Below are 19938 nucleotides of genomic sequence, written 5' to 3'. Positions count from 1 at the left end.
TGTGTCTTCTTTTTTTAAAAAAGGAACAAACCTATGGATTTTTTTTTTTTTTTTTTTTTTTTTTTAAATCACAGTAGTAGTGAAGAGAAACTGGCCTGGACTCCAAAAATCAAACCAAGATGCTAGGTAATATTGGTAAAGAGAAGCCTAGACAAAAATACCTAATTCCCGCTAGAGGTGCTGACTTAGGTTCCTTTCTTCAGCCACAGAAGGCCCCTCAGCCCCACGTAGACATGGGGGCCAAATTTCCAGCTCATCTTTATGGACCTTCATTACATTAAACAGAGCGCGGCTTCTCAAACCTGCCTCTGCCAGGAAAATAAAAGCCAGAAGGCAGAATAGCAAGCCCCTTATTAAAATAGCAGGTGAGGCTGAGAGAAGGGGGCACAGCTTTAAGGCAGAGAAGCTCACAGAAGGGTCCCGTCTCGCTGCCGTGCGAGACGGGGACCGACAGAGCCCGTGGAGTGGGGATGCAGGAGCCAGCGCAAAATGTTGCAAAATCTGCCCTTGCTTCGCTCAGTGACAACCCCGATGGCGCTTCGCTTGTCCTGCATGAGGATTAAAGGTCTCCAGCAGTGCCTAGAACTGGCAACACTAATTGCCCCGTGAAAGAGGAAGTTCAGCAAAATGATTAATATATTTAATATACATATATATATACACACAGAGAGAGAGAAAATAAGTTAACGATTTGTGGAAGTGTTACGCTAAGGTTTAGGGTTTGTTTTGTTTTCTTCAACGGGGTGAAACAACATGTCTACTGATCTACAGACACACATTAACTGAAGATTTACCTGAGACCCTGTAATATGAAGACAGACAGACAAAAGAACGGGGTAGAAACAGTCCCCTGAAAGGAAAGAACACTACTGTAAGTGTGTGTGGGGAGAGAAAAAACAGGCTAACCTACTCTAAGCTCACCATCTCTACACTGATTGATAAGATATTTATAAAGACATAAAACATCACTAGTACACACTACATGAACACTGGTCACTGTTAAAAAATATCATATATGTATGTATAGGATATAACAAGATAGTAAAGGTTACAGTTTTGCCAATTATCGAAGATATATTTTTCTCCCTCATTCTAGTGCATTTACAATAAATTGGGTTAATTTTCTATTCAGGTAAATAAATGTACTCTTTAAAAGCTCTATTTTTACTCTGCCCAATAGGTTACAAAACTATTTAAGTCTAACATTCATATCGCCACTTATAGCTGATTTCTAAAATGTAATGATTTAGAATGTCCCACTGCTATGCAATGTTATAATGGCCATCTATTAATTTGTCCTCCCCCCCCAACCCACGCATTTTGTATATCTAGTGTTGCATCCATGTGGATGTCTGCAGTGGTTTATTGTTGGGGTTTTTGGGGGGTTTTATTTAATGAAAATGTTTTAAATGAAAAAAAAAAAAATCCCTACGTAGATTTCAGAGAGAATACTGCTTTGAAGAATTTACGTGCTATATATATAATATATAGACAAGTGGGGTTCTGCTATTTCCCTATTGGCTGAAAGAGAAGAATACATCTAAAGGTTATATAAAGATGTTTACAGGAGAATGAACGGGGAGTCACAAAGTGGAACAGCACATCTAACTTCTAACAACTGCTGTCAGGTGGTAACTAGACTACACTTACCACTCTAAGAATACAAAGTTAGGCACAAATTATATGATGGCTTCTTGAGGAGATACCGTAAACAAAAGCAGAGAAACAAGGAAAACTATTGGAGTGAAGTGAGTAAAACCACAGTTGCACCTGGTGTGGAGCAAGGTTTCAGATACTTTGTGTAACTGAGGCATTTTTAATTGAAATGACAGACAGCAAATTATCAAAAGAAACGTATGACATTACTTTGAACAGTGATGCCCATACACCTCCGCCTGGCACCATTTCCAAACCACTTCTAGACTCAAATGCAATTTAGTCCCAATCTCAGATGATTAGTTCTTTAAATTTCGCTTTCATTTTTCTACTCGAAAAGATCAAATGGATTATTGTGTTTCTCTTCTGATGCCACATACTGCTTCCTGGTGTGCTGTTTAAAGGGTCTCCGCTTGTTTAAATAACAAGTCCTCAAAGTTAGTATAAATCGTCGAAGTGCGCAGACGCAGTGGGTCGAGGTCTGCTGTCAGCGTAGACAGAGTGACCCCACTTGCTGTGAGAGCTTTATGCGGGATTTATACCAGGACTACAGGAGATCCCCTACTTAGCTCGCTCCCATCCCATCTGAGGCTGAACTTCCCTTCGGTTACACTGGTAACAAAATCCTAGTGCCATCGTAGCTACCTGTTACAAGGATGCTTTTGTGAAACGGGTCAAATTCTGCACATAATTTCCTTAAAAGACTTTTCCCTTGTGTTTTGTTTATTCCTACATAACCTGACAAAACCTGCTGTGTCACCCGTTGCACGACACACTTTTGCTATTTCGCCGGGTACAGAACGTGTCATGGGCATCACCTACACCTGGAAGTGGTCTAGCTAGGTCTTCCCTATGGCATGCAACAGTAAGTCCTACTTTCCTAAGCAACCACTTTCAGGTGCTGCGAAAAAGGAAAGAAGAAACGGTGGGGAAACAAAATGGAAAAAAAAGATCAGAAAAGGCTGACAATGTTATTGCCACCCGTGTAATAATTATTAGCATTGGGTCCCCAGTTCTATATCCTTCACTGGCAGTTTAAGTCCCAGGGAAGAGGTTCCCAGTGGATCAATCATATTCATGTAACGTTCACCGCGGTGCTTGGCCAAAAACGGACCCCAGTCAGGCTGTGGAGAGCACACCAACTTGAGTCGCTGCAATGTGGGGGAGAGAAGAGAGAGTCTCATTTGAAGTTACGCAGCAGAAGTACAACGCAGAAGAAATAAGAATAGGCTCGTTTGAGATTATTGATGATGGTCCTGCAATGCTCCACTGCTCAGCGTTTGTTTTGCACAAAGTTTGCAAGATTAATAGAGGATAAAGCGCCCAGATTTTAATTATACATTCTCCCCTCACCATATAAGGGGAGCTCAGAACCACTGCTACAATTTGTGAGGCTCACTTACTGAAGGACATGTGCACAATTTCTTAGCCCAATGGTCTAAGCAGTGGGTAACTGCATTAAAATAATTGGATTTCTGTTTAGCATATTTCCCCAAAGTATACAAATGACCAAAAAGAAGTACATTGCTATGAATGAACAAAGATTTTAATTTTGAGATGACAAAATGCTTCATTTCTATCTGCAGGAAAAAAGAAAGAGGAGAACATTAACCTGGCAAACAACAAAAATCTTCTAATCTTTCCGCTGATTTCTTTATTGAATATATAATTTGATCGGTGCATTTACAGATAAAAAGGAAAGAAACCATATTTCTGATGACTTAAGAGGGAACAATTATATGTTTATTACCTAATAAAATGAATCAGACCTCTGTATCAGTTATTTTAATCTCTGCTTAATTACCAGCTTGCAACTCTTACCTCCCAAATCAACCATAATAATTTTATGCAGCAGACTTGGTATTCAGGAAATACCGGGCTACGGCTGAAATAGCTTAGCAAAAGCCCCTCCAAAACAGATCCAACTTTTTGGTGTTTCTTTGGGTGCACTACAAGAGGGACAGTACCAAGAGGCCCCTATTTTTGCGGCAATATATATGGCAATACTACACATAGAAGATTTGAAGCAGAACAATTTGTGTCAATGAGAGAAACTTGTGAGACGATGAACAAATAAGTCTACTTTCACGTTAGCTCCTTTCCAGCAGGAGCAGTTGTCTCCTGACCTACGCACTCCAACGTGCACTACACAAGGGCTGAATGGCCCTTGAGACAAGTGGCCTCCTTGCCTAGTGCCAACCGCGCGCTCGCGTGCTCTCCCGAGGGTGTCCCACCACTTAATATTAAACTCCTTTGCTCCATGGGAAGCAGAAAAGCACGGTCTTCTCCCTTAGACGCGTGTAGCGTGACATATTGAGAGACCGAAAGATTATTCTATTTTAGTACATTTTCTCTCCCTTCCATTTTTGAGGCATCTAACAGGCCTGACGGGTTTTGCAGGAGAGCTGGAAAAGGGAGGCGAGTGTCTGTTCCTCGTCCCGAGGAGGGAGCAGCGCAAGCAGCGTGCAGCGAGGAGAGGCCAGAACTGAGAAAGCCTCGAAGGCCAAAAATAAGACCACTGAACTTCTTCAGATGACAAGGTGGAGGCAACAAAGGCGTGAAATGCTGACATGAGAAAGATATTGCTGTACCACACCCTGCAAGGAGCCGAGGAGCCAGCGGGCTGGGAACAGCCGGGAAGCGGCGGTGGTGGCAGCTGGGGTGGCAGGCAGGGCCAGGGCACAGGGACACGGAGCTGAAGGGGACTGCCACCTTTCTGGAGCGGTGAGGGGAAGTGACAGGAATCCGATTTGCAAAATAAACAAAAGCAGCATAAAACTAAAGTGCCGCCTGGGATTTTTGAAGCCCAGGTGCCAGAGAGGATCAGCTTAGTCAAGAAAAAAGAAAGAGATCAAGAAGGGGGAAAAGGAAGATTGTCAGCGAAGTATTACAGTGAGCGGTTTGAGCTGTAGAGCACGAGGTCTTTTCATACGTCCTACTCCTGAACTTCCTCAAGTGGCACAACCTCCTCGAGCACATCCTGGATGACGCCGGTACCCGAGCGGCTCGCGCTCTGCAAACAGGCAGCTCCTGACTGGCATCTCCTGGCACTGACTGCTGGGCTCGCTGCGACACGATGCACACCGCCAGTCGATGCTTCCTGCATCTATGCACGGCTTTTGCAAAAAGGCCAACAGGGCCAGGAGAACAGCTTTCTCTCAGTACCACCACGCTGGGGCGTATGAAATCTGTAACTCCTAGTTCTCGTAAAAGCAATCACTTAATAATTTAGGAGCGTTGGGTTTTTTTGAGGAACGGGGAATAGAAGGTCTGCATTTCAGATCAACAGAGCGTCTCTTTGCAACACAATAACTAGCTCACCAGAAAGTAATCTTAGCGCTCTTAGACATTCAATATCACAAAAATCAATGTAAAATAAAACAGTCTCTTGTGACCATATTTTTAAGCAGCAAAAAAGACAGAAGGATTACCTCAATAAATTTGCCCGGGGCTAGATGCATTTTTATCACAAACATAACCGGGATCCAGATAACTGAGCAGGCCAGCATCAGCCATCCGAGCACCATGGACCAGCCTGGATAGTGGTAAGCTCCGTAAGTCATTGGTTCCCATTGGTAAAAACTGAAGCAAAGAATAAACTGGAAACAAGGAAGGAAAACAAATATGTTTGAATAAGCAAAACAAGCCTGCTATGCAACGAACGGTAGGTAACCACACACAGAGATGGTACACATGGAATACAGATAAAAGCACATACACCTACGGCAGGGCGCTCCCACAAGCTGTAATAAACAGGTCAGAGTCTGAATCTAATGAGTTTCATGGAAATCTTGCAAAATCCCACAAACCCCACTGTATTTATGCCAGAAGAATTGAAATTAGAATCTTGCCCTTAGAGTAACATGCTTTATTACATGGTCTATTGGCAGTTACACCTAATGTGATTATGCTAAGTTACTCCATTTCACTTACTGCATGAATGGCAATACATCTGCTTACATTTGTGCATAATCCAGTAACTTTTGGGAAATGCCTGCGCTCGCAATAATTGCACACAGAAGATTTATAGCAGTATAACTAGGTGAAGGGACATATAAAAATGATCAGTTTTATTTCCAGAGATGTGGAGTAATTGAAAGTCTAATATTAGACTATCCAAATGTATCAAATATTAGCTTTACAAAGGCAATAATAGAAAAGAATGTATCGCTTGGTTTTGCTTTGTCTAAAAATTGAATTACAACTGATCAGTGCCAATTTATTTCTCACCATAAGTTCACTAAATATTGCATTTGGAGGGAACAACAACAGAACATGCATGTTTGAACTGACCTTGTTTGCTTTCCAAATTTGCTTTCCTTAAGAGACAACGTAATTTCCTAGTCCCTGGTTGTGATTACTGGCAGTAGCTAAGAGTGCAAGTCTGATCAGTAAAGGAACTGAACAATTTGCAGAAAAGCCTTACAATTCCCTTCAGAAGTGTAAAAATGGGTCTAAGGCAGCATCTTGAAAACAGCCATTGGAAGAAAAAAGAGATTTTTAAAAAAAACTTACATGCGCATGGCTTCATTTTTAACAAGGCCCTCAAAAGAGAAAAGACATTGCCGTTGATGTTATCCTAGTACTATAGATTAAACTGGGCTATGTCTTCAGACTTCTAAAAATGGATTTACAAACTCTACCTCTATATTGTCACAATCAAACAACAGTTGCCACTGGATAGGTAAGACAGATCTACCTGTTCTTCATGCACAGCAATAATATACTTCAGTGAAGACAGCCGGTAAAGAAAATCTATGCGGGAAGGTAGAATATCTTCATTATACCCACTGGAGAAATGGTTCTCATTGCAGAAAATTTCTTTTCCTCGCAACTCAGGATTTTGTTGCGCTCACCAAGACTCACTAGTCCCTTCACACATGCATTCCTGTCTGCAAAAACTAAACCTTTTCAGTTTTCAGAAAAAAAAACCCAAACGAACACCACCTCATTCCTGGATTAACAATACCGAAAAGAAGTTACTAACTTTATCGAGAGCCTTTTTTTTTTTTTCCCTCCAGAAATAAAAAAAATTTACCAACATTTACGCTGCACTAAAGAACAGCACAGATAGGAACTTCCCAGCACATGAGGCAAAATCATAGAATCACAGAAGATGGAAGTCACTACTCTGGAAGAAGTGACTGCGAAGGACCAGAGAGTCACCATTTTGCTTCTCCACCCCACCCAGCTCACATCATACTTGCTGTTGCAAAACGCGTGTCCTATCAGACATCCCGGTATCTTTTCTTATCTTGTACCTAAAAATCTGTGAAGACTTGTAGGAACTATTTAGCGCTGCTGCAAAATGGTGAGTTTTTAAAACCCTACGCAAATACTGACCGTCTTGCTGCACCTGTGGTCCAGGCCTGAGGAATTTCGGGCCAAAGTATGTTCTCTCAAACTTGAATACCGGTGAAAGAAGGCTCGGCTGGTTTGGACTGACTTCTCAGGCTGAAGGCTTTTGAAATGGCTAAAAGACTTCTTTCATTCTTGCGCCCAAACAGGCTATGCCATTAAAGATTGTAGCGAAGGAAACATTGTGTTAGAGCTAGGTAGTAAACGTAGCTATAGTTATTGTAGTTTGGCTCTTGGAATTGAAAAGGCATGCGTAGCGATGGTAAAATTGAGAACGTGCCATCTTTTAGATTAAGTGGAGACCTAAATTTGAAGTAAAGAATCACTCTGGGTTTGGGGGCAGAAAGAAAAATAAAAGAACGACAAAAACAACCGAAACGCAATCTTCTTTTAAATTTAAAAGCGTCCTTTCCGGTCGTTTTTTTCGAAGGCAGCAGAGGCAGGGCCGTGCCCTCCCCGCAGCCCCGGGCCCCCCCGGGCCCCCCCGCGCCGGGGCCGCGCCGCCAGCCGCGGTCGCACAGCGCCACCTGGCGGGGCCGGGAGGCGCCGCATCCCCTGCCCGCCCCGGCCGCCTGGGCTCGGCGGGGGCGGGGGGCCGCAACCGAAGGCTCCTTTTGGCTTGCTTTGTTTCCTTTTCTTCTTTCCTTCTTTCCTTCTTTCCTCTTCCTTCTTTCTGTCTTTCCTCTTCTTTCTTTCCTCTTTCTTTCGACTTACTTCCTTTCGACTTCCTTTCGACTTTTGACTTTCTTCTTTCTTTTGACTTTCGTCTTTCTTTTGTCTTCTTTCTTTTTTCTTTCTTTTTTCATTCTTTCTTTTATCTTTTTTCTTTTTTTCATTCTCTTCCTTCTTCCTTCCTTCTTCCTTCCTTCTTCCTTCCTTCTTCCTTCCTTCTTTCTTCTTTCCTTCTTCCTTCCTTCTTCCTTCCTTCTTCCTTCCTCCTTTCTTCTTCCTTCCTTCTTCCTTCCTTCTTATTTTTTCCTTTTTCCTTTCTTATTTTTTCCTTTTTCCTTTCTTATTTTTTCTTTTGTTCTTTTTTCTTGTTCTTTTTTTTTTCTTTTTTATTTCTTTTTTAGACAACCTGAAGGGATTTCTGTTTGTTAGCGAGTATTCGTATGTATGTTAAACATAACTATTTCAACCTCTGCAAAAATATCTTCGTCTTTGCAGCTAAAACTTTGTCACTCAAATTTCCACGTAAGCCTTTCCAAAGCGTGTCTCTGAGATTAGTTTATGACTCAATAAAATGGTTTTTCCCTAGCTCAGCCTGAGAGCAGACGGGAGGATCATCTCATTTCCTCTCCCTCTCTATGTATATATATACTTACACATATATTACACCCACACATATGTATACAATAATCAAAAATGGTTGCACAGAGAGGGAAAGGCTACCATGGCAGCACGTGGAGCCTCACCATCCCTCACCAAAAATACCATTACTTATGTTCTGTCTACTACACATACATGCAAGAACATACGTGCGCACATGTGCGTGTGTCTAGGTATCTGCATCCAAGATCTAATTGCTACCATTCAGAAACGTCATGAATGATGAAAAAACAAACAACAACAAAACTCTTTGGAGACGACATTAAAAATTTTTTTGCTTACTGTTAAAATAGTTGGGGTCACAAATGCCCAACAGACTCTCCAGAATTTACTTGGCTGGAATCCAATCATCATTTCTATATCTTCACAAAATCTTTGCAATCCTGTAAACAGCAAAAGTAAATGCAATCAGGTAAGAAAGAAACCAGCTGCAATTGCAACACAGCTCTTGTGACCTCCCTTGTGTCTAATGACAAAAACAAACTCAGACTTGTGGGTTGAAAACCTCAGAGGAAGATCTAATACCCAGTAAAAAATGAGACTATTATGGTGGGAGCCATTCTAATAAGATATTTACTTCCTAAGGAATAAAACAAAATTGAGCTTTTACACAGACATTAAGTGTTCAGTATGTTTCGGGTTAAAGCATTAATAGTACATACTGGTTAGCTGCAATTATGTGCATACTCGTTATATTTCACTGTGAAGATGAACTTTATTAATATCTGTATACCTGGTTCAGCATAGATGATACTTGAGCTTCTCTAGGCCTACTATGTGACTGGGGTACAACTGTATCACTTAGCATTGAAAATTATAATGTCCTGTTATTTTTCACCTGATATGTAAGCAATATTTAAAATTATTAGAGAGCACCTGTAAATATTTTAAATTATATTCAATATTGTTTGACTAAACAGATTGACTGACGTGTTAATTCTTCAGATTATTGTATTGATTGCATCTATAAAGTAACTTGAGTTAATAAACCACGCAAGATTGGGAAATGGTATTTCGGCCATCTCTGGAGCTATCTCCCTGGCCACGCCATGCAACTGGAAGAGCTGTGCTGGCCCAGCAGCTGCTATTGCCCATCTGGTAAAAGCCAGTCTGCTTTTCAGCCGCCTTCTGCAGAGCTGTTTAGGCAAATGGCCCCTACTCGGTACAGCTATTAGTAATTTATCCAAAAGGAATAAAAACAAAACTGAAATTTCTTCCAGCTTTTCTAATGATGGTAAGAGGGAGGTCTGGGGTCCAAGGCTGAGCTCAGCTGTCACACAAACATTTCAAATTTGCACCAATTTTACCTAATAAAGCAGGTGATCATCTCTGTCGTTTAAATTTTACAAAGCATTATTCTACAGCATTTAGTCTAACTTTTATGATGTGGGGACAGGGATGGAGCTTGAATATTGGAGGCAAGTCACTGAGTGATGGAAGAAGTACTTGGAACAAAAGTAATAAACTGCTTTATGTTCTTATTGCCTTTATAGCCAGCCACTGCAGCTGCTGAATGTAAGAAGGGATAATCCCCAGGCTTGATCCACCTAATTTTGAAGCCTTTCTGTTGATATCAAGGAGAAATAAATCTATCCACCTGACTGTTCCAAGAATTAAGAAGGTAAAAAATAGCAATGGTTCATTATTCAGTGTCTTCTGATGCGCCTCTCAGGAAGCAGCGGGGCTAGATGGTGCTGGGGCAGCCCTAAAGGCCCAGCTCGGAGCCGGCGAGCACCGAGCAAGCCAGTTCAGGCAGACAGCATGTCAGAGAAAAGCTAAAAAACTGTGGTATGATAAGAATTAGAGAAGAAAAATCCAGAAATTAAACAAGAAGATGGTATTGCAAGAACTGTATTTAGGGGCGGGGAAAACGACAACCTGCAGCGGATGCAAGCTTAGAAAACTAACTCAAGGTGACCCAGATCTCACATTTTTTTCTGTAACTGAAATTTCTCTCCCTCTTTTTCTCTTTTGCACTGACTACAGCAAATGCTCTTCTTCAGAAAGCCCCTTCTCTTCTCTGGAAAATGCATGTAATTTTTACAACCCATGGAATCACCGTACTTCAGCACCCATCTGACTCATCGTGTGCTTCTCCATTTTGTAACAGAGCTTTGGTGCCTGGACCGACCGTAACCCCCAGGGTCACTGTGTTACGGACCCGAAAGAAGATCTTAGCTGCAACTGAATGACTTGCCCCGGTGTTTTATTTACCTGCTTATTACAGTTCAGCACGCCACCTGCAGCGAGCTGCTTGGGAGACGCTCATGCAGCAGTCATCCCTGCAGCGTGCTGCGGTGGGAACAAAACTAGTTTTAAACTAGTTGCAGCAGCAGAAGGTATGGGCTGAGGGGTCTTTCCACAAAGTTTAAAGCTCATCTGAGTGTCTTTGCTGCAGCCACACTTGCTGCAGCAAAGGAGTTATACCTAACTGGATAGTTACCAGGGGCTTCAGCCTCCAAAATTCATACAAGCTTCATGCAAATCTGCACAGGTTTTTTTTTGAAACTCCAATAATTTAGTTCCTTCTTAGAATTGTTGGTAGATATTCGCAGCTTCAGGCACTTTTAAATATGAGCAGTTCAGGAGTCAAATGCATGTAAACAGATACAGGGATTACACAGTACTCATCTCTTCCTCAGTGAAAGACGGAAAATAGGTTTGTCAAGTTCCACAGAACAATGCAAAGAATGCTTTAGTCAACAGAAAGCTGATTAAATCTTAGTATATCTGGTCTCCCTCTCAGACCAGTCAGGCCTGCTGAATAACTTTGGAAAATAAACAATACATTATATTCCATATCTCAATTTTCACTCTCGAAAGTAGGATGATGTATTCATAAGTGCTGCAGATATGAAATCCATTAAAAAGAAGAATGCAAACCGAGGCAGACAGCTACTTCAATATTCTGCTACAGGTAAAATGTTCAAAATTACTAACACTTTCTACAAATACACTGCAGCAGTTACCGCTCGCTCTGACGATGAACCTCCCCAACAACAGACTGTCAAAAAACAGTTCTAGAAGGAGCACGAGTAAAGTTAAGGTCATACATTTTCAGTTTCCAACAGCGTTTCGCTCAGGCACGAGGATCTTTGTATTTAGCTTCACATTGCAAAATACAACAGTGGGAATTAAGCTGATGATTAAATTAATACCCGCCGCTTTAAGCTATTCTTTATCAATCATGCATCATAATCTAAACAACTGGAGAATAAACATCTATAACAGCATGCAAAATAAAAAACAGCATTTGACTGGATTATGTAGCACTGGCTCTACTGAAAAATAAATGATTGCAAGGAAATAACCAAGTGTGCCTCTTTTTAATTTAAAAATCTCAGCAAGCTCAGCAAGCAGAACATGTAACAAGAACTAAAGGCAGATTTATTTCACCATAAAAGCACCTGCCACTATTGTGCCAACCTGCTTGCTACGAATAGTACAAGTATACAAAGGTGTCAGTGGAGTGTAAAACAGCAATTGTCAGAGCTTGAAAATATATTATGCCAATTTTAAGCACTGCTTAAAGGAATATAACAAGAGCAGCAGCTTCACTTGCATTTACAACATGCAAATCACAAATATACAAGCTGTATTCCTATGAACAGTCCTTAGAAAAGTAGCTTTAATGCAGCAGAAGTAACTGTGATACATTAGTGAAGTGGATAATGATTGTAAAGCAAACCTTCCCTTTTTTGTGCTAAAAACCTGGAAGCTCTTTAGCCTAGCAAAAGGCTAATTCCAGGGAATAATCTTCGAAATAGTTTATATGAAAGGCTTTACTAACACCTGTTGATTAACAATCAGTTGGTACAGAAAACGTGGAAAGAATGACTTGTAATCAGCAGAGCTTTTCCAAGTCTGATTACATTGAAGTAATATGTAACTAAAAAAATAAAAAGTTCTTCTCTATTCAAGTCCTTCCTTTGCAGTGCTGACACTATTTCTGTATTATTCTATGGTTTTCATAAAAGTTAGTGTTTTAAGGGATACTGAATTTGTTGGGCAAAGCAGGCACTAGCCAGAGCGATTTGCTTACAAGCCTAATAAAATCTTCTTCCACAAAGGCAGGTTTGTAGTGCTTCTGCCACGCAGTGGTCAGAGGAGGAACAGAGCCAGTGTTTGTTCCCTGTTTACCTTCACTCTTATTTAAAAACACACAGAACAAAGAAATTCTACAGATTTAAGTAGTTTGGGGATTATTTAAAAATATTCTAAACAAGGAATTTTTATCTTGCACAGTGATGGCAATGGCTTTAAGGGGGGCAATCTTTTTGGCACAGACTGGGTGATGCTGTAGATACCGCTGGCCAGGAGGAACGACAACATCTAGTGCTTTAGCACAGCGTTGTTCAGGCATGCTGTCAGCAAGCAGATGAGGAGGAAGGAGGGTAAAAAAACCCAACAAACCCTTATACTCTTCTTGAGCATTCCCACTCACCACCTCTTACGGAATTGTATTGATTTTAGGAAAACTGGGAAACTGGTCAGTACGATAACCAGACGCTACTGTCTCAGACGCACGTACCCAGCGGTGTTTCCACAGGAATGGGTAAATGCTAAACCTTGTGGTAACTGGGGGGAGGGAATGGGCAAACCTTGCATGTCTTCGTGGAGACTGAAGCACAGAGCAATGGCACAACTTGCCAGCATTGATTTCCAAACCAGGAGTTCTGCCAAGTAATACCCAAAATCCGTCTCTTGACTTGACTTCACTTCAGGAGATATCTCAAAGCATTACACTCAGGTCCTTTGAGAAGGCTGGTTAAATGTAAAGCTGATAGCAATTACCAATATCATTTCACTCACAGAGATTACACTTCTAAACCAACTCTATTTAAAATACTTACATTTCAGGGACATAAAAAGCAGCAAACATTTTGATCAACCAAAACATGACCGGTCTCAATCAACTTTTCTCTTGGTGTTTTAGCTTTTTCCATTGTATTCTCTAACACTTCCTCACTAGGTCATATCTGACAGCTTACAAAACCATTCAAGCCTGCTCCCTGGATTAGATGTCAGTGGAGATAAAATACGCTTCTGTATTTCCATGAAATTAGAGAAAACCAGGAAGGGCTGATTCCCTGTCCTGTCTACAACATTCATTTCTCAAGCAAAAGCAACAAATTCTGCATGTTTTGAATTACATACGATTTTTTAATGCATTTATATTACAGCATGCACCCCACAATGTAGGTAGATCTAAGTATCCAGTGCACAGGACTAGAGCCTAAGATCATGCAGCTAATATGCACCTTCAACAGAACATCTCAGGATTGTTTATGTCTCGCTGATAGAAAATATGTAATTCATTCCCATCCTTAGCAACAGGGGAAACAGCCTTATCTTTGTTGTCTTTAACGCTGAGATTCAGATCTTGCTTTGCTTTTGAAGACAAGTCTTAAGCGGCACCACCACCCTCCAGACACAAATTAATCATCTGTTATGCAGGGAGACCTCTGCATTTCCTACTACAACCACCTGAGATCATGCATTTCCAAGAATCAATCTCCTGAAAGCACTGGACAAATTTGGTAGCAAATCACCAGCTGGTATCAACAGACATAGCTACAGTAGCATCAAGGTAATTGCACTGCTTTATACTAGCTGAGGATCTTCCTCATAATTTAATGTACCTCAACATGGAGCAATATAACTGGTGTTGCCACCGTGCATAATTAATCGCTCTGGGTAGCTGCATAGTCTTGATTCTGTGTTATGCACAGATGGTCTAAAGGGAAGGCTGGACATGTACCTGGAAAATAAATCCTTCAGAAGTTAAATGCAAAGATACCAATTCTGGCTCAGGAAGTCTCTGAGCCTAAAACTGTTAGAGTGTGAAAGAGCCCCTGAAGAAGTGTCACTAAATGCTTGGTTTATTCTTAAACTCATCTCTAAGCATTGAGTCTAAGCTACTGGTGGAAAAGGGACATTAGACTATATAAAAGTCTTTTGAATACATATATTTAAAGGAACCCTATAGTAATGAAGTCCCATTATGCTTCCATTCAAAATAAGGAAATTTTGAGGCTTCTTATCAAAAAAAAAAAAAAAAAAAAGTGTTACTCCTCTCCTTAAGAATTTCATGTTACCAGCTACTTTACCATATGCTAAAATGTTACTTTGACATAGGCTGTCCAATAACAGTATTTTTTCTTACCGTATATATAGGAAACTCCAACAAGCTCAAAGATGGCAATGATGACAAGAGAATAAGAAGCTGCATAAGTGTCCACAAGCTGTAGCATATACATTCCACCCTAAAGAAAAAAGGAGAAAATAGCCATTATTTGTGGCATATAGCTGGTTTCTCTCTTCATATGTGCCACAACTCTAACTGGTGCTAAGGTAGGCAAAATGGACAGGAGCAGGACCCGGGACTGTCAGTCCCAAGTAAGATTCCAAACATTGACTGGACACAGACTCACGCTGCCCTATAGTTTCTTCCTTCTGGCTGAATGAATATCAAATCCAACAATAAAAAAAGCAGAAGGTACACCTGAGTCTGGTAGCTAACACACCTTGGGAAGACATGGGTTTCAGTCTTTTCATATTAAGGAGTGAAGTGCGACCAGACCTTCCAGCAGCAGCGTCTCTAACCACTTAATACTACATCAAAAGCAAAATCACCATTGAAACCAGGAATACTGTAATAGTGAGTCTAGTTCATCTCTTTGGAAAGGATATAAAGCCCTATCTTCAGGGCAGAGAGTAAGCAGTATAATTCAAGGGAAAGAAGGAAGGTAGGAAGGACTGAATCCGTCCTAGGCTTTGGAACAGCAAAGTTGAGCTGGTAGGTGATGAGGTGAGGGGAAAGAAAGAAAAAGGGGGGAAAAGGATGAATAGTAAGACAGATTTTGTGCACCTCCTCTTGAAATTCCTGAGAATTTGTAACACTGGAGGAACTAGTGGACAAAAGACACTGAAGACTAGCAACGGTAGATGAGAATTTAATTATTAACACTACAGTTTGCTAAGACTATCAGTATATATCTAATCTGGGAGGGAAAGCACCCAAAACTGGTGTGCACGTTTCTAAGACATACAATTATTTTTTTTTTTACATGATTACCTAATTTACATGACTACTTTGGAGACATTTGACTAGGGATAAATTTTAGAAGTCTGATTCTCAGAAAGATTTGAATAGCAAAGTCTTTTAAATATATCTCAGTCAGAGCATCCATTTAAAAAAAAAAAAAATATATATATATATAAGGCTTTCAGACTCATCCGGTGTCTTTGTGCATGCGGCAGAATTCAGCTTAACCTTTTGCAACTTGCGCAAGAGGAGAATGGCCACCAGAGGGGGACTGGGGACAGGCAGTGATGCTCAAAGACAATATTATTACCTGAGTGATCATAGGAAATCCCATGATGAAAAAGGAGATGCAGCACCCAAGAGTGAACAGTGCCTTGTGCGTACGTAAGTATTTGGGGAACTCATCTGAAACGGAGGTCACTATAGTCTCGATAGTGGCAAACTAAAAGACAAAATAAACGGACTTATTTCAGTGCACACAAAGCGGTCCAACTGGATATAATGGAATGTGAGAGAATTTCAAATCCTAGGTATTAAATGCTCAGATGTCAACGCCAAAGCTTCACCCAAATGACTTCAGCATTGATGGCCTTACCTCATTCCTCTTTTTGGAAAGCGGTTCACTGACCGCATGGAAAACAGCAATTAATCTCACAGTCCTCCAAACAAATAAATAGGAACAGCAAGAGAAAAAGAATGGGAAACAAAAGCAGTTTACCATAGTGTCCAATCCAAGTGTCAGAAGCATCAAAAAGAATATTATAGCCCAGAATGGAGAGAGGGGAAGCCTAGTTAAGGCTTCTGGGTAAACCACAAAAGCAATTCCAGGACCTGGAAATGAGAAAAAGAAAGGCTGTGGTATCTTGCATTGCATTAACATTGTTCACTGAATGGAAAAGAGGGAAACGTGAAGAGTCATGTTTCAAAGTATAATACAATATTACTTCACTTGGTAAAAGTAAAAAATATCCGATTCAGTCTCTCCTATTTACAGAAAGATTTAACCATTGCAGAATTTAGCCTCGCATGATTAATTTCTATTTTGGCTGTAAGTTTCAAAACACTCATACACCCCTACTTTCCAAGCTGCAGAATACATATTTAATCAGTATACTAATATACTGATCCAAATACAAAAAATAAACAAAAATCATGCACTGCAGCTATGTTTCTTTCCCGCTCAGTGATCAAATTTCTACCACTGTTCCTGCCAGTTAGCAACCGAGCCTTAGATCAACACAGCAATCATCCACACCTCAGTACTACAGGGATGAATGGAAAATACTCTTTAACTCATCAGCACACAGTCAGATGAGAAGGAGAGAACATAACAGACACACAGAGCTGATACCAGAGACAAGGTAATAACTACCGTGAATCTAAAAAAATCTACAAGAAATTCTGAAATAATGCACAGCAGAAAAAATAAGGAGATGGGGTCTTTTAAAGCCTTGACCATGAATTTTCCTTTCTCTGGTGGTTTGTTGTCTTGGGCTATAATTTTTATTGACTGTGAAGAAAAAATATTTTTAGAAGTATGCTTAGATTTGCCTGGGAGCAAAAGCTGCAGAAATGTGGTGGTAGCATTACAGTCGAGGGCACTTCTCCAGTTATCCCAGCTAAAGGAGTGCGCACTTCAAACGCTCTGAAGGACGTTTCCTGTCAGGTGAGACACAAATGAGAGCCAAGTTGTACTGATGCCATGACCCATGCCACGAGAAGGGGCTCCAAACTCACTCTGTCCTGGCCATTTCTAATCTAGGTTTTGCATCCCATTTCCTACGGCTCCCCACACTGTTTCTGTTGGAGAGTGAACTGTTGCTTTCTCACGTACTAAGAAAAAGACAGTTCTAGCAGCATGTGAAATAATCTCCACGGGCAACTTGCAAAGTATTTGGAGTTCCTTCTGAACAAAAGACAAATACAAAAGTTAACAACATGGTAAAAAGATAACACTGTACATGACTCGGTAAGTGTTGCTGCCTTTAAAACGTGCTGCAGAAAAATGGCTTTTTGGAATAGGAAGGTGATTATAGAACCACTATGTATTCATCGACACATGCTTTTGTCTCTTGAGTAAAGATTTTTTTCTTGACTATTAGAGATAAGGGCTCTGTTTCCACTAGATTCCTGCATGTCAAAGTTTAATTAAGTCTCAGAATAATGAGTTCCCATTAATCACAATTTTAGGAAAAGTTTAATTATAGAAAATGAAAGTGCACATCTCTCCATCTTGGCCCCTCATAACTCTCCAAGGTATCACATGCCAGGGAGCATCCAGGCACAGGTAAACAGTCACAAGGAGGCTGGCTCCCATCCTTCCATCTTCTGAGATTTAGGGGGATATAAACTCTTTCTAAAGGGCTAATAAAGCCAGGAAAACTCCAAAGTTTTTATGAGTGTTGAAACAAAAAAAAAGTCAAATGACCTTGAACGTTCATTTTAAATTGCTAAAATTTTTCAACTGCAGTGTGTTCTTAATCAAACTGAGAGAGTGGAATGAAAATAGATTGTCCTGTCTTTCCCTCTATGAAGAGTGTTTTATTTGTTCATCAGGTACGAGTTCTTCCTGAAAGGAAGATTCTAAATGAAAAACCACCATGTATTTCAGATTAATATTTTAGGAGGTAAAAAGAAAAACAAATTCCTTCCCATTTACATTAACAATTTCATTCAATGTTTTAAAATCTTGAAGGGAGATCGTAATTTCTGCTGTTTTCTCCTTCACTGCAAAAAGAAATACAAGTTTAGAATAAAAAAAGGTAGGCAGGGACAAGGGCTGGCTCTTTTCCCTGCTTGCTGGGTCTGCTTTTCAATTCTGTTAATTCAATGTGCTAAGTCAGCCTGCAGTTATCCCTAATCTTCACTCTCTTCCTACTGTACAGTCGTCTTCTCATATGGGACTAAATTTTGTTTCCTCCTATCATGGAGAACAGTGAAGTCTTACCCTCGTGAAATATTTTTTAAATGGCCTAAATGGGCTCTTACAAATGCACGGACACCCCTACAATAAGATTGTCTCCTGACAGCTTTTCACATCCTCTTGAACAGCTGCTGAAACAGCTGGGAACAGAGAGCTCCAGCCTGTGACTAGTCAGTCGCTCACTCAAAGACCACCAACAAGCGCTCAACAGACAAGGGTTTGCCATCCCCTGCGCTAAATATAACGCCATCTCCAGGGAGATGAACCAGCTGAACCAAGTGTTCCCTCCACCATCCCTAACAGCTATGTCTCCTCGTCCCCGCCCTGTCCACCCCTTTGTAGCTTCCACTGCAGCTTCACTCAAGCACGGCTTCTTTGATTCTAACTCCTTACAAATAATTTCAGTGAGTACACTGTGGTTTAGATTTTGGGATGGGTTTTGTTTGTTTGTTTGTTTCAGCATGGAGGTAAAGTCTAATATAAAAAGATTAATGGAAACATTACTTCTAAAACACCTGGCCTCAAGTGGAGTTTTTCAAACATAATGGTCTAATCCAGCCAGAAAAGGGGGATGAGAATGAAAATATTCTGTTCCCACTTAGCTGACTGGCAGACCAAAAAAAAGAGACAAGGCACTGAAGACTGCATTGATATTACGTTAACTTGCAAGCGCAGTATCCCCTACTACTTCACATGGACTAAGACATGGACCTGTTGGAGCAGGTCTAGAGGAGGGCCACAAAAATGATCAGAGGGATGGAACACCCCTTCTATGAGGACAGGCTGAGAGAGTTGGGGTTGTTCAGCCTGGAAAAGAAAAGGCTCAGGGGAGACCTTATTGTGGCCTTTCAATACTTGAAGGGAGCTTCTAAGAAAGATGGGGACAGACTTTTTAATAAGGCCTGAGCAACAGGACAAGGGGTAGTGCTTTTCAACTAAAGGAGGATACATTCAGACTAGATATAAGGAAGAAATTTTTTCAATGAGGGTGGTGAAACCCTGGAACAGGTTGCCCAGAGAGGTGGTGGATGCCCCATCCCTAGAAACATTCAGGGTCAGGTTGGACGGGGCTCTGAGCCACCTGCTCTTGTTGAAGATGTCCCTGCTCATTACAGGGGAGTTGAACTAGATGACCTCTTATGGTCCCTTCCAACCCAAACCATTCTATGATTCTACTTGCTATCAAAAAAACTATTTGCTAGCTAACCGTCCTATGAAATTCTCCTCTCAGACCCTCCAGCTGAATCCGCAGCCCACTTAGCAGCCCATCCCACCACAGGTCAGCTGGTGCAAGCCCCAGACTGAATAACTCCCTGTGCCTGAACTGCAGCTCACAAGCTTCCCCTCATCTCAACATCTGGGCTGCCAACTACCAACCAAAGGGGCTGCAGAAATTGAATGTGACCCAGCACCTTTATTTGCATCTTGCTGAGGTCAGAAGTACTGCAAATTCTGTGGGATTATCCATGTTTCAGTTTACAGAGAAGGATAAGCAAAAGGAAATTAAGAGCCTTTTCTTTTTCTTAACCAGCAGCAAGATCTTGTTCCCTCCTCTGTTGTTCTCCTCCTTTCACCTGTAGTAGCTTGTTTCTAATAAACGATTAGAAACATTAGAGTTCCAAGA

General features: G+C 41.0%; 1 protein-coding gene across 1 annotated transcript in view; it reads right to left on the bottom strand.

Moving 5' to 3' along the window:
• Window positions 1-2651: 2651 nt before the first annotated feature.
• The window catches only part of SLC6A5 (solute carrier family 6 member 5), a 34425-nt gene continuing 17138 nt past the window's right edge, over window positions 2652-19938 (bottom strand). The window contains exons 12-17 of the mRNA XM_075712383.1: window positions 16110-16222; window positions 15702-15833; window positions 14510-14609; window positions 8626-8726; window positions 5088-5255; window positions 2652-2807 (exon numbers count right to left, since the gene is read on the bottom strand). Coding sequence (XP_075568498.1) covers window positions 2652-2807; window positions 5088-5255; window positions 8626-8726; window positions 14510-14609; window positions 15702-15833; window positions 16110-16222 — 770 coding nt within the window. The remainder of the gene's footprint in view (window positions 2808-5087; window positions 5256-8625; window positions 8727-14509; window positions 14610-15701; window positions 15834-16109; window positions 16223-19938) is intronic.

Source organism: Pelecanus crispus, chromosome 6 (genome assembly GCF_030463565.1).
Source record: "Pelecanus crispus isolate bPelCri1 chromosome 6, bPelCri1.pri, whole genome shotgun sequence".
NCBI classification, from domain to species: Eukaryota; Metazoa; Chordata; class Aves; order Pelecaniformes; family Pelecanidae; genus Pelecanus; species Pelecanus crispus.
The sequence above is the reverse complement of the archived record's forward strand: the minus strand, read 5'-3'. Positions and strand labels throughout refer to the sequence as shown.